The 17,830-nt window shown below is 39.3% G+C and overlaps 1 protein-coding gene across 6 annotated transcripts in view; it reads right to left on the reverse strand.

The window, feature by feature from the left end:
* Window positions 1-17,830, reverse strand: part of VPS13D (vacuolar protein sorting 13 homolog D) — a 244,821-nt gene that overhangs the window by 114,821 nt on the left and 112,170 nt on the right. For all 6 annotated transcript variants that reach the window (XM_082649814.1, XM_082649813.1, XM_082649811.1 and 3 more), the window contains 5 exons: window positions 13,267-13,390; window positions 12,234-12,469; window positions 8,306-8,414; window positions 2,536-2,699; window positions 527-635 (listed from right to left, as the gene is read on the reverse strand). In XM_082649814.1, the coding sequence (XP_082505940.1) occupies window positions 527-635; window positions 2,536-2,699; window positions 8,306-8,414; window positions 12,234-12,469; window positions 13,267-13,390 (742 nt within the window). The remainder of the gene's footprint in view (window positions 1-526; window positions 636-2,535; window positions 2,700-8,305; window positions 8,415-12,233; window positions 12,470-13,266; window positions 13,391-17,830) is intronic.

Consider the following 17,830-nt stretch of genomic DNA (forward strand, 5'->3'; position numbering starts at 1 on the left):
TTTGCTACAACAATGAAAGGTCTATTTGGGGACCACTGAGAATGCAGAAGTAAACAGAATCTGGGGCATGCAGAGCCCATGAAGATTACTCACCATCTCATAGAACACTTTATAAAAGATGGTTTTAACCTCACAGGTCTAAAACTAATCCATCTAACTTAGTGGCGGGCTTTTAGCTGACATTTTTCTTTCTTTCTTCCTTTTTAAAATTGCATAGGTAATTTATCTCATCAAAGAAAAAAAATCCAGATAAGCCAAGGGAAAAAAATAAGAACCATCACTCAGAAGCAACCATTCCTAACACATTTCTTACATGTCACCTTCAATAACATTTCCCATGTAAATATGCAGAGACGCACAAGGTTTCATGGTTTTCCTGACTAAAATGAAATAATACATATTTGCATTGTAATTATTTTTTTCCCATTCAACAACATCTCATGTACATCCTAATTAAGACTTTGTTTCAAAAAAAAAAAGGCTCAACCATTGCTTGCTGCAACCGGGGATGTCAAAAACTACTAACCTGGACAACCAACCCATGTAACCCACAGGTCAGTTTCCCTTCTCGGAAACTCCACGTCTGGGTTGTGCTTCGCCTACGATCAGGCTTTCTTAGCATCAGCGGCTCGTATCTAGAAGAAAGGAAAATGCAACAAGTCCTGTGAGTCAAATATTTCAGGCCTGTAGAGAGTATCAGGATCGAGGTTTTACTCTTCTTCCTTCCAATATCCTCTGCCCTTAAAATCTAACAGGCAGTTAGCTTGAATCCTATGGCAGCTAGGTATCTCTCAATGAGGAAGGAGGAATAAAACAAAATGGAAAGCAATGAGGACACAAATATGAATACTTTAAGGATTCACAATTTAATACATATAACAGGGGTTCTTGCTTTCTCACAATGACAAGCTGTCATGTAGTACAAGAAAGGTTTTTTAAAATATTTTCAAAAATCCTTTTCTGTTTTATTTCCAAATACTTTTATTTTGTAATGGGTTTTAACTTGTAAGTCATCTAAAGTCATTTTGGAAGTAAACAAGTTGTTAACTGAAAACACACTGATTTCATGGAGAAACTGAGGCAAGGCTAATAAAATAACTTATTCAAAGTTAAAGAGCTGATTTGAATCCAAGCAGTCAGTCATAAAAACACATTTTTTTTTTCTGGCTTTAAAAACATGTATTCTTGTTGTAAAGATAATGGAACATTTTTTTAAACAGACTAAAAAAAAAAATCACTTATAAATCCGACTCTCCATCCCCAGCCCCCAGTACAATAATAGCCCTGGTCTTTTGTCTTCCACTCCAGATCCTGGTGTCTAGGTCCTGCTCTTTCCCAGCTGTGGGTTATGTTCCACTGCTACACAAGCAGTTTGCTAAGTCTGTAGATGGTGGAAGACTCAAGGAGGTTTTTTCTCTACAGCTTTATCAGCACTGATGAAATACTGGCAGGGAGAAGAGATGGGAGCTTCAACTCTTTCTATTTTGTAGCTCCAAAGAAAGAAAGTTTAGGGAAAGAGGGGTAATTCACATTTGGAAGATTAGAGGATAAAAGAAAGTCTATTTTCTTAGATGAACAAGGGTTGATAGTCATAAATGGTTTCTGCAGGTTCTCATGTTTGTGAAGAGCCTTGTGTATCCACTCACTCCTCCATGCCATCTCCTTATGCACAGTCTTTAAAAAGAGATGAAACTTGCCCACAGTGATCTAAAAGTTAAGGTCCCAAATGAATTCTCACAGTGATGGTTCTGACAAGCACCAAATAAAAGTAAGTAAGATAGTAGAGGCAGCAGACAAATAGCAATAGAAAATGAGCTAGGCAGTGATCCAATAATTTCTTGCTGTTGATTTTAGTCCTTTGCTCATAAAGAAAATTAACATTTTTTTTTTTTACATCTTTACTGGAGTATAATTTCTTTACAATGGTGTGTTAGTTTCTGCTTTCTAACAAAGTGAATCAGTTATACATATACATACGTTCCCATATCTCTTCCCTCTTGCGTCTCCCTCCCTCCCACCCTCCCTATCCCACCCCTCTAGGTGGTCACAAAGCACCGAGCTGATCTCCCTGTGCTATGCGGCTGCTTCCCACTAGCTATCTACCTTACGTTTGGTAGTGTATATATGTCCATGCCTCTCTCTCGCTTTGTCATAAAAACAATTTGATTATTCTCTTAATAATTTGTTTCTGCTTTCAAGGGATTTAACAAAATTCTTAGATTTAAAAAAACAAACTGTTCACTTCTCGGGAGCAGGGGTAGGTAGACGTTTGGATGAAAAGACATTCATGTTTCATAACATATCCTTATAGTTTGATTTTTTTTTTTTTAACATCTCCATGGGTATTTCCATAATGACTTTAAAACATAAAACAGAAACCCAATACTCATGTTTGGAAATACAACAGGTTTCTGTCATTGAAGAAAAATACAAATTCTTACTTCATTTATAGACTCTCTGCTTTTTGGTGTAGATGTCTTCTGAGTCTGAATTTGAAAGCAGTGAACTTGAATCAAAAGTTGCCATGAAAGTTACCTGTTGTCAGTGACTGCAGCAAGACCAGCAATATCTAAGATGGCAGAGCCCTCGGTGGAGCGGGCGGCCAAGGGCTTGCTGGGGTTGTGAGGCACGGAAGAGCCCTCGTGGGCCAGCATGCCTGTGCCAGTCATCCTCCACAGCTGAGAACGCTTCCCTGGTTCCTGTTGGGCAGAGACAGCAAGAGCCATCATGCGCAGCCACGGCTTCATACAAGGGCTTCAAGAGCTTCACACAGGGCTGAATGAGTTCTCAAGTAGGGACTGTACTAAAAGACACTTTCCGATTATGTCAGTGCTTAATTTAAACTTGCACTGCTGTCAATCTCTAGCTGCACTTCGGATAAAATATGCTAAACTCTTGAACCAAACAACCAAAAATGACAATATAAATTTTTTGAATTTATTTTTTTCATACACTTAATACTTTCTGAGCAAACCAGTTAGTCGAGGTTCAATCTAATCTCCTCCACTAGCTACACTGCTGTGTTAACTGCTATTCCAGATGGCAGCCCTCCAGTGCCCTTACCTAAAAGAGTGATCCAATTATATAAAGTATATATGATATTCTCAGTATTTGGTCTTTGGTTATCCTCATAACTGGCAGACAACCAGAATTTACCAGAGCTCTCCCCCATCCCACGTTCATAAGGTAAGCATACTATATTGATGGTTTCCAATTTCCAATTTACTGGGTTTACTATTAAGTGGATTGTATTCAAAAGTTATACTAGATTTATTGCTATTAATTCTAAATATATTTTCTCTTAGGAGTATTTTATAAGCAGTACTTGAACTTCCAGGTCTATCCATGAAAGTCTGTATAATCCATTATATGTAAGAAGTAATAATAATAGTAGTAATAACACCTCCTGAATATTTACTATGTGTCAGCCACTGATCAGTGTGAGTTACACATAGTAATTCATTTAATCCTCAAAACAAACCAATGAGGTATATACTATTACTGTTCTTACTTACAAATGAAGAAGTTAAGTCCCAGTGAGATAAAGAAACTTCACCACGGTCACATTAACTAGTAGGTGGTAGAGTGAAGGTCTGAATCCCCAAAGTGTGAGTCCAGGGACGACGTGCTTATCCACTTTGCCATACTACCTTTCTAACACAATCCCTATAATTCCATTTCAGGAACACCTAACCATTGAGAATACTCTTTCTAGGGGAACGTATACTCCAACTAGACCCGTCAGGATCACATTCTAGGTACCACAAACGCATCCACATGCTGCCCCGCGTTGGAAAGACAGCTTTTGCAACAAAGCTGTCAAAGCTGCATTAAAAGCTAACAAAGTAATACGAATGCTGGAGTCGAATGCCAGGATCTGAAATCCAGCTGCCTCATTTACTAGCTAAGTGACCTTGGATAAGCTACTAAATTTCTCAGAGCTCCTGTTTCCTGATCCTGTCAAAGGGGGAAATTAAGCTACCTCTGAGGGTTCTTGTGATAAGTGTAATAAATACAAGGCACTTTCAGCACATACTTGGCACAGGGTTAATGCCTCGATAAATGGTTGCTACGTTATCATGATCACATCCCTTTACACAGCACATTATGTACAGCATCCTAGTTGATCCCTCTCACTAACCTGGGAGATCAATGGGAAAATGAGGCTCCGGTAGGAATGTGAAACACCAGATATCATCATCTTTAAGTGGCAAAGCCAGAACTCAAATCTAGAAGATATGATGCTCTTTCTTTTTTTCTTTTTTAATTTTTATTTTATGTTGGAGTATAGCTGATTAACAATGTTGTATTAGTTTCAGGTGTACAGAGAATTGGGCAGACTTCCCTGTGCTATGCAGCAGGTCCTTGTTGGTTATCTATTTTATTTATTTATTTATTATCTATTTTAAATATAGCAGTGTGATGATGCTCTTTCTACTGTGTGCTAATGCCTCTCGTACCTGTGAAAAGAGATGAAACTGAGCTGCACTTCTCCACCCGCAATCCCCACATGCTTACTTCTCTGTTCACAGTAAGAGAATACATCTATCCCTAGCACCAAAACCACACAGAAAAGCACCTCAATTTTCCTGGAGGTGTTCCAGATCGGGAATCAGAGCACAGATGCCCAGGTGAAATCAAGTTTTCATACATGGATTCCTCTATTGCCTGCCCGTATGTGCAGGCTCACTACCCAAACCTCCATTTAAAAACCCAAGATCTACCATTCTCCTTCCGGTTCCCTTCCCCTGCCCCCTTTCCTCACAATTTAGTCCTAAAACCTTGAGGTGACACTGAGGGAGGGAGAAGGCCATGGGGGCTGTGTGAGGGTAGGTGGGTATATTGTGGTGGCCCGGCCCAGAGTGGGATGTTGAAACCCAAGGTGGGTGCTGACCCATATCGAGGGGCTGGGGAGGCGAGCCTAGTGTGGGTTGTCAGAGACAGAGACAGGTGAGGAGGGAATTCCTGCAGGGGGTGGGGTTGGACGGGGAGCTGCCCAGCATGTGGAGATCAGGGCCCATGCCAGGTAACACGGTGTGTCCACACTCGGGGCGGGGGGCACAACTGTGATGAGAAAACATGGGTTACATTCACGGGAACTGATCAAATTAATAAATACATTCTTAGTGCTGGACAAAGGAGTTACAAATATGAAAAGGGAAAAAATTACAATGAGCTTTGTGATGTTGGATTGGAATTAGAACTATTAGTGTGAACTGCTGGTTCTTAATACACAGAGATAGAGAAATCCGTTGAATGTATAAATACACATATAAGATATATGTATGCATATGCACATATGCATATACACAGATACAATATGTGCCATGTGTGTGCATATATACGTCATGTATACATAAAATCGCTAGGTCTGTCCCTTGAGAGAGTCTGGGAACAGCGACACCACAACAGCAACAAGGGTACCTAGTGTACATATCTTAAGTTTCTAAATTCCATTCTCTGATAAAAGGAATCAGGGCTCCTCAAAGAAGTGGCAAATTCCGGGAATGCTGCAGGGAAAGTACAAAACGAGCCCAAAATAACTTGCTGTGTCAGAAAGTATGGAAGTGCTCAAGGCATGAGGGGCATATGTCAAAAGGACACAGGAGGTTAAAGGCACTCCTACCGGCCAAACATGAGAACTGAGGATAAAAATAAACCCTGACAGTAACAGATAACACACTGAATAAAACAGGGAGCCATGGGGACATACATAAAGCTACAGACTGAACTGTGCTCCTGCAAAATCCTTATGCTGGAGACCTAACCCGCAGTTGGGATGAAAATGGGGCCTTTGGGTAATAATTAGGCTTAGATGAGGTCATGAGGGTGGGGGTCTCCTGATGGGATCAGTGTCCTTAAGATACCAAAGGGCTTGCTTTCTCCTCTCCCCTCACCCCTGACCCCACTCTTCCTCTGCCATCTGAGGACACGGTAAGAAGGCTGCAGTCCACAAACTAGAAGAAGGGCCCCCTCCGGGAACCGACTTGCCCGGCACCCTGATCTTGGACCTCCTAGCTTCCAGAACTGCGAGAAATAAATTCTCATTGTTTAGTCTATATTATTTTGTTCTGGAAGTCCAAGCTAATACACATGCATGCATGCATACATACATACATAGAAAACTTGATGAGGAACAGGATATTTACAGAGTCTCAAAGCACCTCTCCACAAAATATTTACTAAATACAAAGGAAAAGAAAAACTTCCTTCACAGTGGAGAAGGCTGGCAGACACCACCTTAAGCAAGTGCTAACGTTAACGTCACCAGCAACACGACAAATCCACTTTATAGAATTTCTACCAACTTTTCTGTAAATTTGAGATTCTTTCAAAACAGAAAGTAAAAAAAAAAAAATCCCAAAAAACAAACAAACAAAAACCTAAGAGGTCAACCTTCTACTCTTGGTTTCTAATTCAAGCACATAGGTCCATTTCCTAGTGCCAATTCAAAGAACATTGCCCAGTTTTAGATGTCAACGTAACTCACTCATCACCTTCCCTCCCATTTACCGGTTTTCATCCTCATCAAGTGAAATGACAACTGTGAAAATGTGTAAATTATAAAATTTTATGTAAAGTATTTTTTGCTACTTAATTTAAAAAAGTCTGTTTCTGTCCACTTAGCAGACACCAGCCCTTGGAAATCCCATGTATGTATATTTATTATTAGTGTTTTGCTGATCACACCTGGTGATCATACTCCACTGATAAATCATCTTTCTCTTGAGTTGGTTTCCATTCACTCTAACATCCTCATTAACTTGAACATTTCTTTGAAGGTCATCTGCATCATTTCCAAGGGCTCTTCTATTTTTTTCCCAATTCCTTGATTTCTGTTAGACTCTTTTATTTTTAGATTATTGTCTTTTAAAATTTCCTTTTTCAAAATGTTCAATAAAGTCTAGAAAATTGTCTACTTTCAATTACTACATCTCATGGTCTCTTTACTCATCACCATTCCCAAATCTTATTTCTAAAATGTATCTAACACATAAACACAGTCTTATATAAAAGAATGTGATAACATTTTAAGCAAATTTGAATTATGTGACTTTCAACTGGTATGATATAAAAACACATGTAGAAGTACTGGTTGATTGATAGATGGATGAAGAACCCTGAAAATATTAGGATAACTGAAAGAAGCCCTTCATTAAAGACCACTCATATATTGACCGAAGTCCAGAACAGGGGCGTCTACAGTGACAGAGAGTAGATTAACGACTGCTTAGGGCTGGGAAGTAAGGAGAATGCGGGGGTGATAGCTAAAGGATACAGGGTTCTTTCTTGAGGTGATGAAAATGTTCTAAAATTGAGTGTGGTTAAAGTAGTACCTACTGTGGATATATTAAAACCCACTGAATTGTATATTTTAAATGGGTGATTTGTATGGTACATGAATTATATCTCAATAAAGCTGTTAAAAATATAAAACTGAATTAGAAACACATGTATTAAAGTTTCATTTGATGTGCAAAATCTGAAATAATTTGAATCTATCCCCCATTAAAAATGCCGTAAGAGTTGTACAACCTCAAAGCCAAATGAGTCATAAACCACCTACATTACTGCCACACATGATAGCACTTTAGATGATTAAAGGGCATCCTCTGTCAGCATTAGGGCCACTTAGGTTGGAAACACACAACCTCTGTCAGGGTTGTTTTTGGATTATATGATTTATATTATGCAAAATTTTCCAGAACACAGCCCTCAGGTAAATGGTTTCAAATAATGATAACTGCTGATCTTCCTCCTCTTAGAGTGATTTCTGCACCTCTGTGTTCTCAAACAACATTCATTTTGAAGTCTGAACTATTTATTACCAGTCTTTCTGTCAGTCACAATATTTCTGGTCAAACTTTACTCTTTCTCTCAATATCTAGGTCTATTAGCATAATCATTTCATAAACTAACTTGAAAAGAATGTTGGCATAAAAAGGGAAAAAACTGTCAGTGTGATAATTTTTCCACTGAGTTTAGGGAAAAGTAGATTAGGGGAGTGTTACAATAGAAAGAGTAATGAAAACGACAAATCACAAATTTGAAAAAAAATAAATTCAAGAATTAAGTTCTTCGAAAAGGTATCAAAGATGAGAAGGGCTTGGAATTCCTAGAGCAGGCGTCATGGGACAGTGGGGAGAACAACAAATGGAGCAGTCAGGACGCCCAAGTTCCATCTGAGCACGGGCCTAGGTCTCTGCTTGCTCATCTGCAAAACGAGGGGGTGGACCAGGTGGCCCCTGTCCCTTCCAGGGCTAAAAATCTTTTCTTCTAAACTCCAAGTTCTAAGCTCTCTTACCTTCTTCTTTAAAATGACTCTCTGTGTCTTCGGTGAGACATCCAAGACGAGCTCTGCACAGGTAATGGCTCTGTTGGAAGCCACAGGCCGTCCTGTCCCCTCCTGTAAACTAGAATTGAAAAAACAGTAACAATCATAATACACACACACACGTATACACGTGGACTCACATGCGTATTCATGTACTCATAAGCAAACGGCTAAACCTCCACCATAAAGAAGATAATTCTTCTTTAATCATAGAAGAAAAAGCCTGACTCAAGCTGCAGAAAGATCAAGGTTGTGCTGTTTTCCTGCACAGTTCAAAGATTCATTTGTCAGAAGACATACTCTGACATTTCCCCTCTCCTGATAATTTCAGTGGCTTAAAATTCAGACATAAAAGGATGACTATATATCTTTAGAGACAAAAAACAAAAACTAATCCAGACATTCCAAGGGTCCAAGAATTAGTTCTACTGTTTGCCAGGAAGATGATCAGAATTATTGCATCCCCATGTCTTAGCAAGAAATCAGAAGTCCCTTAAGGATGAAAAGAAAACAAAGGGTTCATAATCACCTTCCTCCAATTCCACCTTGTTGTGTTTCTCTATGGCTTAAGAATACTAAGCTTTATGGAATGTTGCAGCCTAACTACACTTCAGGGTATTTCAGTGAGATTTTATTTAGATCATCCTCCTGTTTCCACTAATCTCTATCATCAAAAAATGGACTGAAAAATTCCGAGTTAAAAACCAGTTTTCATGATATCAAAAGCACAAGTGACCAAAAAAAATTTGACTTCAACAACATTAAAAAACTTTTGTCCTTCCGAAAGACATTACCAAGAAAGTAAAAGGACAATCCACGGAATGGGAGAAGATATTTGCAAATCATATATCTGATATGGGATTTGTATCCATATTATATAAGGAGCTTTAAAATTCAAAAAGGCAAAAAAATCTAATCTAAAAATGGGCCAAGGATTTGAATAGACATTTCCCCAAAGATATACAAATAGGGAATTCCTTGGCAGTCCAGTGGTTAGGAGCCACCGCTTTCAACGCCGTGGCCAGGGCGGCCCGGGGTTCAATACCTGGTTGGGGAACTAAGATCCCGCAAGCTGTGCGACATGGTCAAAAAACAAACAAACAAAAAAGATACACAAATGGGAATAAGCACGTGATAAGATCTTCAATATCATTAATTATTATGGAAATGCAAATCAAAACCGCAATGAGGTAACATTACCTATTCAGTAGAATTACTACAATCAAAAAAAGGTGGAAAACAGGGCTTCCCTGGTGGCGCAGTGGTTAAGAACCCGCCTGCCAATGCAGGGGACACGGGTTCGAGCCCTGGTCCAGGAAGATCCCACATGCCGCAGAGCAACTGAGCCTGTGCGTCACAACTGCTAAACCTGTGAGCCACAAGTACTGAGCCCATGTGCCACAACTACTGAAGCCTGTGTGTCTAGAGCCCGTGCTCCGCAGCAAGAGAAGCCACTGCAATGAGAAGCCCGAGCACCGCAACAAAGAGTAGCCCCTGCTCACCACAACTAGAGAACGCCTGCGCATAGCAACGAATACCCAACACAGCCAAAAATAAATAAATAAAATAAATTTTAAAAAAACATTAAAAAAAAATTTGTTTTTAAGTGGAAAACAACAAGCACTGCTGAGAATGTAGAGAAACCAGAACCCTTACACATTACTGGTGGGACATAAAATGATTCAGCTCCTGTGGAAAATAGCATAGCAGTTCCTCAAAAAGGTAAACACAGGGGCTTCCCTGGTGGCACAGTGGTTGAGAGTCCACCTGCCGATGCAGCGGACACGGGTTCGTGCCCCAGTCCGGGAAGATCCCATATGCCGAGGAGCGGCTGGGCCCATGAACCATGGCCGCTGAGCCTGCGCGTCCGGAGCCTGTGCTCCGCAACGGGAGAGGCCACAACAGTGAGAGGCCCGTGTACCGCAAAAAAAAAAAAGAAAAGGTAAACACAGAATTACCGTAGAACCCAGCAATTCCACTCCTAGGTATATATGCAAAAGAATTAAAAACAAGTACTTAAACAAGTACATGTATGGGCATGCTGACAGCACTGTTCACAACAGCCAAAAGGTAGAGACAACACAAATGTCCATCAAAGGAAGAACAGACAAAATGTGGTACAGACACACAATGGAATATTACTCAGCCATAACAGGAATGAAACAGTGATACATGCTACAGTGTGGATGAACCTTGAAAACATTATGCTAAGTGAAAGAAGCCAGACACAAAAGGTCACATGTTTTATGATAATTTATGTGAAATATCTGAAATAGGTAAATCCTGAGAGACAGAAAGCAGATTGGTGGTTTCCAGGGGCTGAGAGAAGAGGTTTAATGGGGGAGTCACTACTTAATGGGTTTGGGGTGATGAAAACATTTTGGAACTAGACAGAGGTGGTGGCTGTACAATATCACGAATACACTAAATGCCATTGAACTGATCACTTTAAAATGGTTAATTTTATGGTATATGAACTTCACCTCAATTTCAAACAAAATAAAACAAAACAAAACTAGTCTCCTTCCTCATCGTCAGTTCTCACCAAAAATGCGAAGAAATAGGATCTACTGCACTTATAGGGGTCAACCCCTTAGCACACTAAGATTCCCAGGAACTTCTCTTTTTCTCTATCCATATCTGTTCAACCCATTAAACTCGTAATTCTCCATTAGGATTCTTCAGTTAAACAGCTTAGTAACTACTGGAATTTAACATAAGAAAGTAAAGAGAAAAACATGAATAGCAACCAGATTAAGGACTGGCTTTTCAGGCACTAAAACCTTAAGCATGTCATACTACTGAGTGCCATAATCTTTAAAAAGAAAGAAACACACATGATTGACTTAATTAAAACAAGATAAGCATCTCAGCACCATCATTATCAAAAGAGAACTGTAATAAACAAGGAAAAGAAGGGCTATTCTAAGCAAAGATGCCTATTCAATTCATTATTAGTGAAATCTGGAGTCTAGGTAGCTGAGAGAGACACTGCACAGACTCAGAGATGATTTTGTGGGCCTCAGGCACATACAAAAATATTTCATGAGCAAAATTATTCAGAACATTTTGCAAAGAAATATGACTTTAAATGCCCCGTTCACCAGGTGACTTATATTTGGAATGCTGAAGATTAGGCTATCTTCCCAGTTTCTTCAACTTTAAAATTGGCCCTGTGACCAGCACAGAAACAAACTATATTTATGTGTTGGTGGAATGACTACTTTTGAAAGCCCAACGTTTTGAATCTCTACCTACCTATCTCTGTACCAATCTAACAGAATGAGAATAAGCTCACTATTCCTCACCTGTCTTTTCTTTCCAAATACAACTAACTAGTCAGACAACAGTGAAGATTATAATTGTAAGGCAACTGGAATTACTGTCAAGTTAAACTCCTCTGCTTGCCTTTAGGTGACTATTAAAAAGACCTTTAAGTGTCTGCTTAATCAGAATTCTCCATGGAAGAGGAGAGTCAGAATGGTGACTTGAATAATTATGGATGAAGATTAGTCAGTTTCAAATGAGGAAAGAGGTAAAACAAAAAATGGAAAGAGGTAAAGGAAAGAGGAAAGAGGTAAAACAAAAGTTTAAAGCAAGAGAAATTTAAGACATTATAATAACAATGCCTTAGGGGAGTTGTTAGATACTAGAATGGATTATTGGGGATAGATTATTAAAAAGAGAAGAGTCTTGCCTTTTTGGATAAATTTTACTCTAGCCAGAAGACAAGGGTTTAGACTAAAGACCTCTCAAGATAGAGCCTGAGCCTAGGATTTGGTAAAGAATGGAAGGAATCTTCGTTCATCCCTTAGCCTCCTGAGAACTGCTTAAAATTTAAAACCGGTTAATAATTAGAGTTTTCTGCTTTACGAACAGTAATTTAACTCAGAATTACCCAGAGAACGTATATGTAGCAGCAATGTAAATGAAATTTTCATAATAAAGCTGTCGGTTATCCTGGAAATCATTCATGTTGCAGTTGATCTCAGAGGAACCTGCCCCTTTAACAGTCAGAGTGATAAAAGGTGGCAGGGTGGGTTCGTCCCAGGCATAATCCAAGGAAGTCATGGGCTTCACTTCAGTTCGGAGCCTGGGTTCAGCAACGCCATGCTGAGTGAAGACAACCGGGACCTACAGTAAGGGCGGAGAGGATAAAGAGGACTTTCAGTCAGAGCGGTGGTATTGGAAAGTTATCAGTGCCTCCTAGGTTTAAGTCCCAGATCCTTCCCAAATGAACCTACGCAGCATATAACCACAAGCGAGGCTCATCATGTGGCCTCTTCAAATGCCTCTCTAATCATCTTCAAAATTGCAAAAAGCCCACCAATTAGACATGGGCCACAGCCTGTTGGGTAAAGGGTTTTGAGAAGCTCTGCCACGCCAGATACCTAGAGGAAGCTTCTCTGTCCTTTCAATGGCATCTAGTCTACCCTCAACCCCCTGGGATACACTTTGAACAAAAATTTTGGAATTCAGCTATGGAAAGTCACATATTTTAAGATGTAAGGCATAATTTAAAATAGAATCTAATGATTTCCATCTTGGTTTTACTTGGAAGATTCATAAAGGAGCTCACTGTAACTAAGCAACAGGAAGAATGCCCGCCCATTCTACCGGGCGTTTGTCAATCTGATTTTGATTCCTCTCTCTCTGTTTATATGGAAATGTCTACAGAGGGCACCATGCCAACCAAACTATCTAGTCAAAATAAGTTCTGGGTACTGAGAAGTCCCTTCTGGACAAGGCTGCCCAGCAATCAAAATAACCAGCAGAAACCACCTCCCAATGGTAAGATTTCTAAGATCCTGTATGGCTTCTTTTGAACCCAAGTTTAAAATGTACTTCATTCATCATTATCTTAAGGGCAGTATATATTCCACTTTCCCGCATATGAAACAGCCAAACTGGCTCTCAACTCCCCTTGGTACCTTAGAAAAGTTGTCAATTCGGAAAGGAGGGGGTAACTGATCTGTATCACTAAAGGAGATCCTATAGGTAGCTCCTCGAAGAGTAATTTCCACACGCAGGAAGAAGCATTTTCCCAGAGTGTCTCTGCAGCAAAAGGAAACAAAAGAGGCTGCATAAAATGGAGGGAACAAGCTCCAGTTCACATTCTCCTCATACTTCTCATGATCACCACTGTGCGCTCTCTGATCACATTAAAAAAAGTAGAAATTGACAGTATAATCACACAGTAAAAAAGAATTCATTCAAGCAACTTTGAACAGCACGCCGTAACTGTATGAGATCTACAAATTTTACTTAGGGTTTGTTTTGGGTCTAGCATCAGTGCAGCAAATGAGTAAATATTGGTTGAACTACATAAAATTGTTAATATTAGACTACTTTTGACCTAGAAAAGAGGAATTTCACATGGTTCAAACTAATATATTGATGTTATTGATAAACAGGTTTGCACTGTAGGATGAGGGAAGGTGAGGAAGAATCCTGTGGAATGGAGGTACCAGTATGTGATCATAATTTACGTGGGTGCTGTGTGTGTGTGTGTGTGTGTGTGTGTACTTAAATACAGATAAACCACTGGAGAGAATGGAAAGAAAGCTCTTCCTTAGGGAAGAATATCAGTTAATAAATGTAGAAGAAATGAGAGAACCAGAAAATCACCATTTTGCAACCACCAATGTAATAACTGATTCAGGTAAGAACCATCAAGCCATTGAGTGAAAGGTTTTGGGGAAACAGAACAGACACACAGTCTCAAATTATCCCCCCAATGGACTAGTCCTGTTTACAAAGAAGAAAAGGTAACTTCACAATACAGAGACCTGGTGGACACCAGCTAAACCAAATGATGATCGAATTTAGCAACATTAATAACAGGACCAACAGACGTCACAGGCCTCCGGATGTGATGCAGTGGGAAACACGTACCACCGCAGAAGTAGTATTCTTACCAAAAATGGATGGCCCAAATTTTTCTTTTTTGGCCCAAATTTATATATAAAAAACCATCAGAAAAATCCAGAAAATAAAACATTCTACCAGGCACCGGCTTGGACTCCAAAAATGTCAACGTCAATAAAGACAAAAAGGGAAAAGTGAGACTATGACTATTCTAGATTAAAGGAGATGAGATATACCAGCCAAATAAAATGCATGATCCTTCACTGGGTCCTAGATCTGGGGAGGAAGGTTGCTATGAAGGACATTTTAGAGAACTATTTATTTAAAAACATAATCCATATTGAATTTCTTCAGTGTGTAACGACAGGTAATAAGGTCTTTATGAAGTGTCATGATGACTTCACATTACTTTCAAATGGTTTGGGGAAAAAAATGTATGTGTGCAAGTGTGCAGAGAGAACAAGAACAGACCAAATGTTGAAATGTAGGAAATCTAGGTAAAAGCGGGGTGCCTTTGTACTACTCTTGTAAGTTTTCTGTGGGTTTAAACTGTTTCAAAATGAAAATGTGGGGAAAGTAAAGGAAGGAAACAGCTGGCTCAGGTCCCTGCTCAGTAGTTTAGGGCCACACACTGAAACTATTTCAAAAGGATTAACAAAGGTACACAAGCCATCCTTCTGCCCACCCTCCACACCTTTTACTTCCTTTTCTTCTTTTTTGAAGTAACGATGAGTAACTTTTTGTTTAATTCTGAATTGGCTTCACACCACACAACCGATCTGGGCTGCCTCCACCAAGGCAGTATATAAACCAATGGTGGTTTCAGCTGCAGAATTCCTCACCTTCCCCTGCCCGCCCCCACCACGAAATCTTGTGGGACAGGGGTCCCCAACCCCTGGTCCTCGGTGGACGGGGCCACACGGCAGGAGGTGAGCGGTGGGCAAGCGAGCAAGGCTTCATCTGCCGCTCCCCATCACTTGCATTACCACCTGAACCATCCCCCCACCCCACCGTCCGTGGAAAAACTGTCTTTGACGAAACTGGTCCCTCGTGCCAAAAAGGTTGGGGACCGCTGTTGTGGGGAACATATGATACTACCAGATAGGAGTTCTGGTTGAAGTAGGGATGAGGGCATTGGAGTCCTGCCCACTTTGCTCCCTTGACCTGTAAAGTCACCTCCTTAGACCCCAATGGCCCCTAGGAACATAGCTGGAAAACCACTATGCCAGAAGCAATTAACTCTAATAAGGGGGGGCCAGGGCAAAGGATAATTAAGAAAGGCACATCATCAACAAAAACAGAAACAAAGAAAAACCTCAGATAATGCATTTTTTTAGTCAAATATAAATACTATTTTGGATCATCTATTATTAAATTAGCCATTTTTCTGTTCCCTTGCAATAGTGTTCTCCATAAAGAACTAACCATAAGGTATAAATGATTAAATATTGCTTCTAAATGTGTTGAAATAGCACTGATTTCAGTGTCTTTAGCTTCAAAAAGCATTTGATGAAAAAAATTAAAGAGGACAGAAATAAATAGAAAGTCGTCCCATGTTCATGGATTAGAAGACTTAGTATTGTCAAGATGTCAATGCTACCCAAAGTGGATCTACAGATCTAATACAACCCCCATCAAAATTCCAAGTGTTTTTTTTTCCCCCAGAAATAGTAAAATTCAGATGGAACCTCAAGGGACTCCAAATAGCTAAAATAGTCTTGAAAAAGAACAAAGATGGAAATCTCACACTTTCTAACTTCAAAACTTATTACAAAACTACTGTAATTTAAAAAAATGTGTGATATTGGCATAAAGATAGAATATGAATGAATAGAATAGAGAGCCCAGAAATAAACCCTCACATATAGGGTCAACCAAGTTTTGACAAGGGTGTCAACACCATACCATGGGGAAAGGAAAGTCTTTGCAACAAATGGTGTTGGGAAAACTGGATATCCACAAACAAAAGAATGAAGTTGGACCCTCACCTTACACTAAATAGAAACATTAACTCAAAATGGATCAAAGACCTACATGTAAGAGCTAAAACTATAAAATTCTCAGAAGAAAACACAGCGGGGAAAGCTTCATAACACTGGATTTGGCAATGATTTCTTGGATACGACACCAAAAGCACAGGCAACAAAAGTTAAAATAGGTAAGTAGGACTACATCGAAATTAAAAACTGTAAATCACAGAACACAATCAACAGAGTGAAAAGGCAACGTATGGAATGGGAGAAAATATATGCAAATTATGTATCTCATAAGGGGTTAGTATTCAGAATATATAAAGGACTCCTACAACTCAACAACAACAAAAATAATTCGAAAATGGACAAAGGAGTTGAATAGACATGTCTCCCAAAAAGATGTACAAACGTCCAACGAGCACATGAAAAGAAGTTCAACATCACTAATCGTTAGGGAAATGAGAATCAAAACCATGAGATACCACCTCACACCCATTACTATCAGAAGGGCAAAAAATAACAAGTGTTGGTGAGGATATGGAGAAATTGGAACCCTTGTGTGCTACTGGCAGGAATGTAAAATGGTGAAATGTAAATGGTGAATGTAAAAATGGTCCTACTATATAGCACAGGGAACTATATTCAATATCCTGTGATAAACCATAATGGAAAAGAATATGAAAGAGAATGTATATATACGTGTAACTGAATCACCATGCTGTACAGCAGAAATTAACACAACATTGTAAATCAACTATACTTGAATATATATAATTTCACTGCACTAGAGTGAAATAAAATGTAATAAACTATCACCAAAAAAAAAAAAAGGAAGTTCAACATGGACGAACCTTGAGAACATTATGCTAAGTGAAATAAGCCACTCATAAAAAGACAAATATTGTATGATTTCACTTATCTGAGATACCTAGAGTAGTCAAATTCATATGAAAAGGAAAACAGCGGTTGCCAGGGGTTAAGAAAGGGAAAAAGAGGAGCAGTTGTTTAATGGGTACAGAGTTTCCATTTTGCAAGAGGAAAAGAGTTTAGGAGATTGTTTGCACAACATAAATGTACTTAACACTACTGAAGTTAAAAATGGTGAAGATAGTAAATTTTATGTTATGTGCCTGAGGCCCACAAAATAATCTCTGGGTCTTCATGCTATCTTTCTCATATGGTATGTGTATTTTACCACAATTTTTAAAGTTTAATACATTTTTTTTTTTAAGCAATGGATGAAAGCAGAAAAAGAAAGCAGTCATCCTGTACTACTTGAGTCTGAATTTTGTTGAGTTTTCTTAACAAGGACCTGAGGGTCACTGGGTTGGGCAAAGAAGGCCAGGTGATTTACTGAAACCGCATCAAATGAGAGAAGAGTTTGTACAATGTGCAAGAATAGACAAAAACATTTATAATCAAAGCTGCCATCTAAATGCTGACAGAGTTGTGGGTAACAGTGAGATCAGTACTACCCCCTGAACATGTGACCTCAGACGACAGCAAGTGCACAATGGTCAAAACTGTCAATGTTCCCTTTAACTCACTGCATCAAAACGTTCACTCCTCCTTGCCTGGTCTTTGCAGTTTTATGACCTTTGAGCCAGAAACATATGTGTGCATTTCATGAAGAGTAGTCTTATTATTTATTACT

This window comes from Grampus griseus, assembly GCF_964374135.1.
Source record: "Grampus griseus genome assembly, chromosome: 1".
NCBI classification, from domain to species: Eukaryota; Metazoa; Chordata; class Mammalia; order Artiodactyla; family Delphinidae; genus Grampus; species Grampus griseus.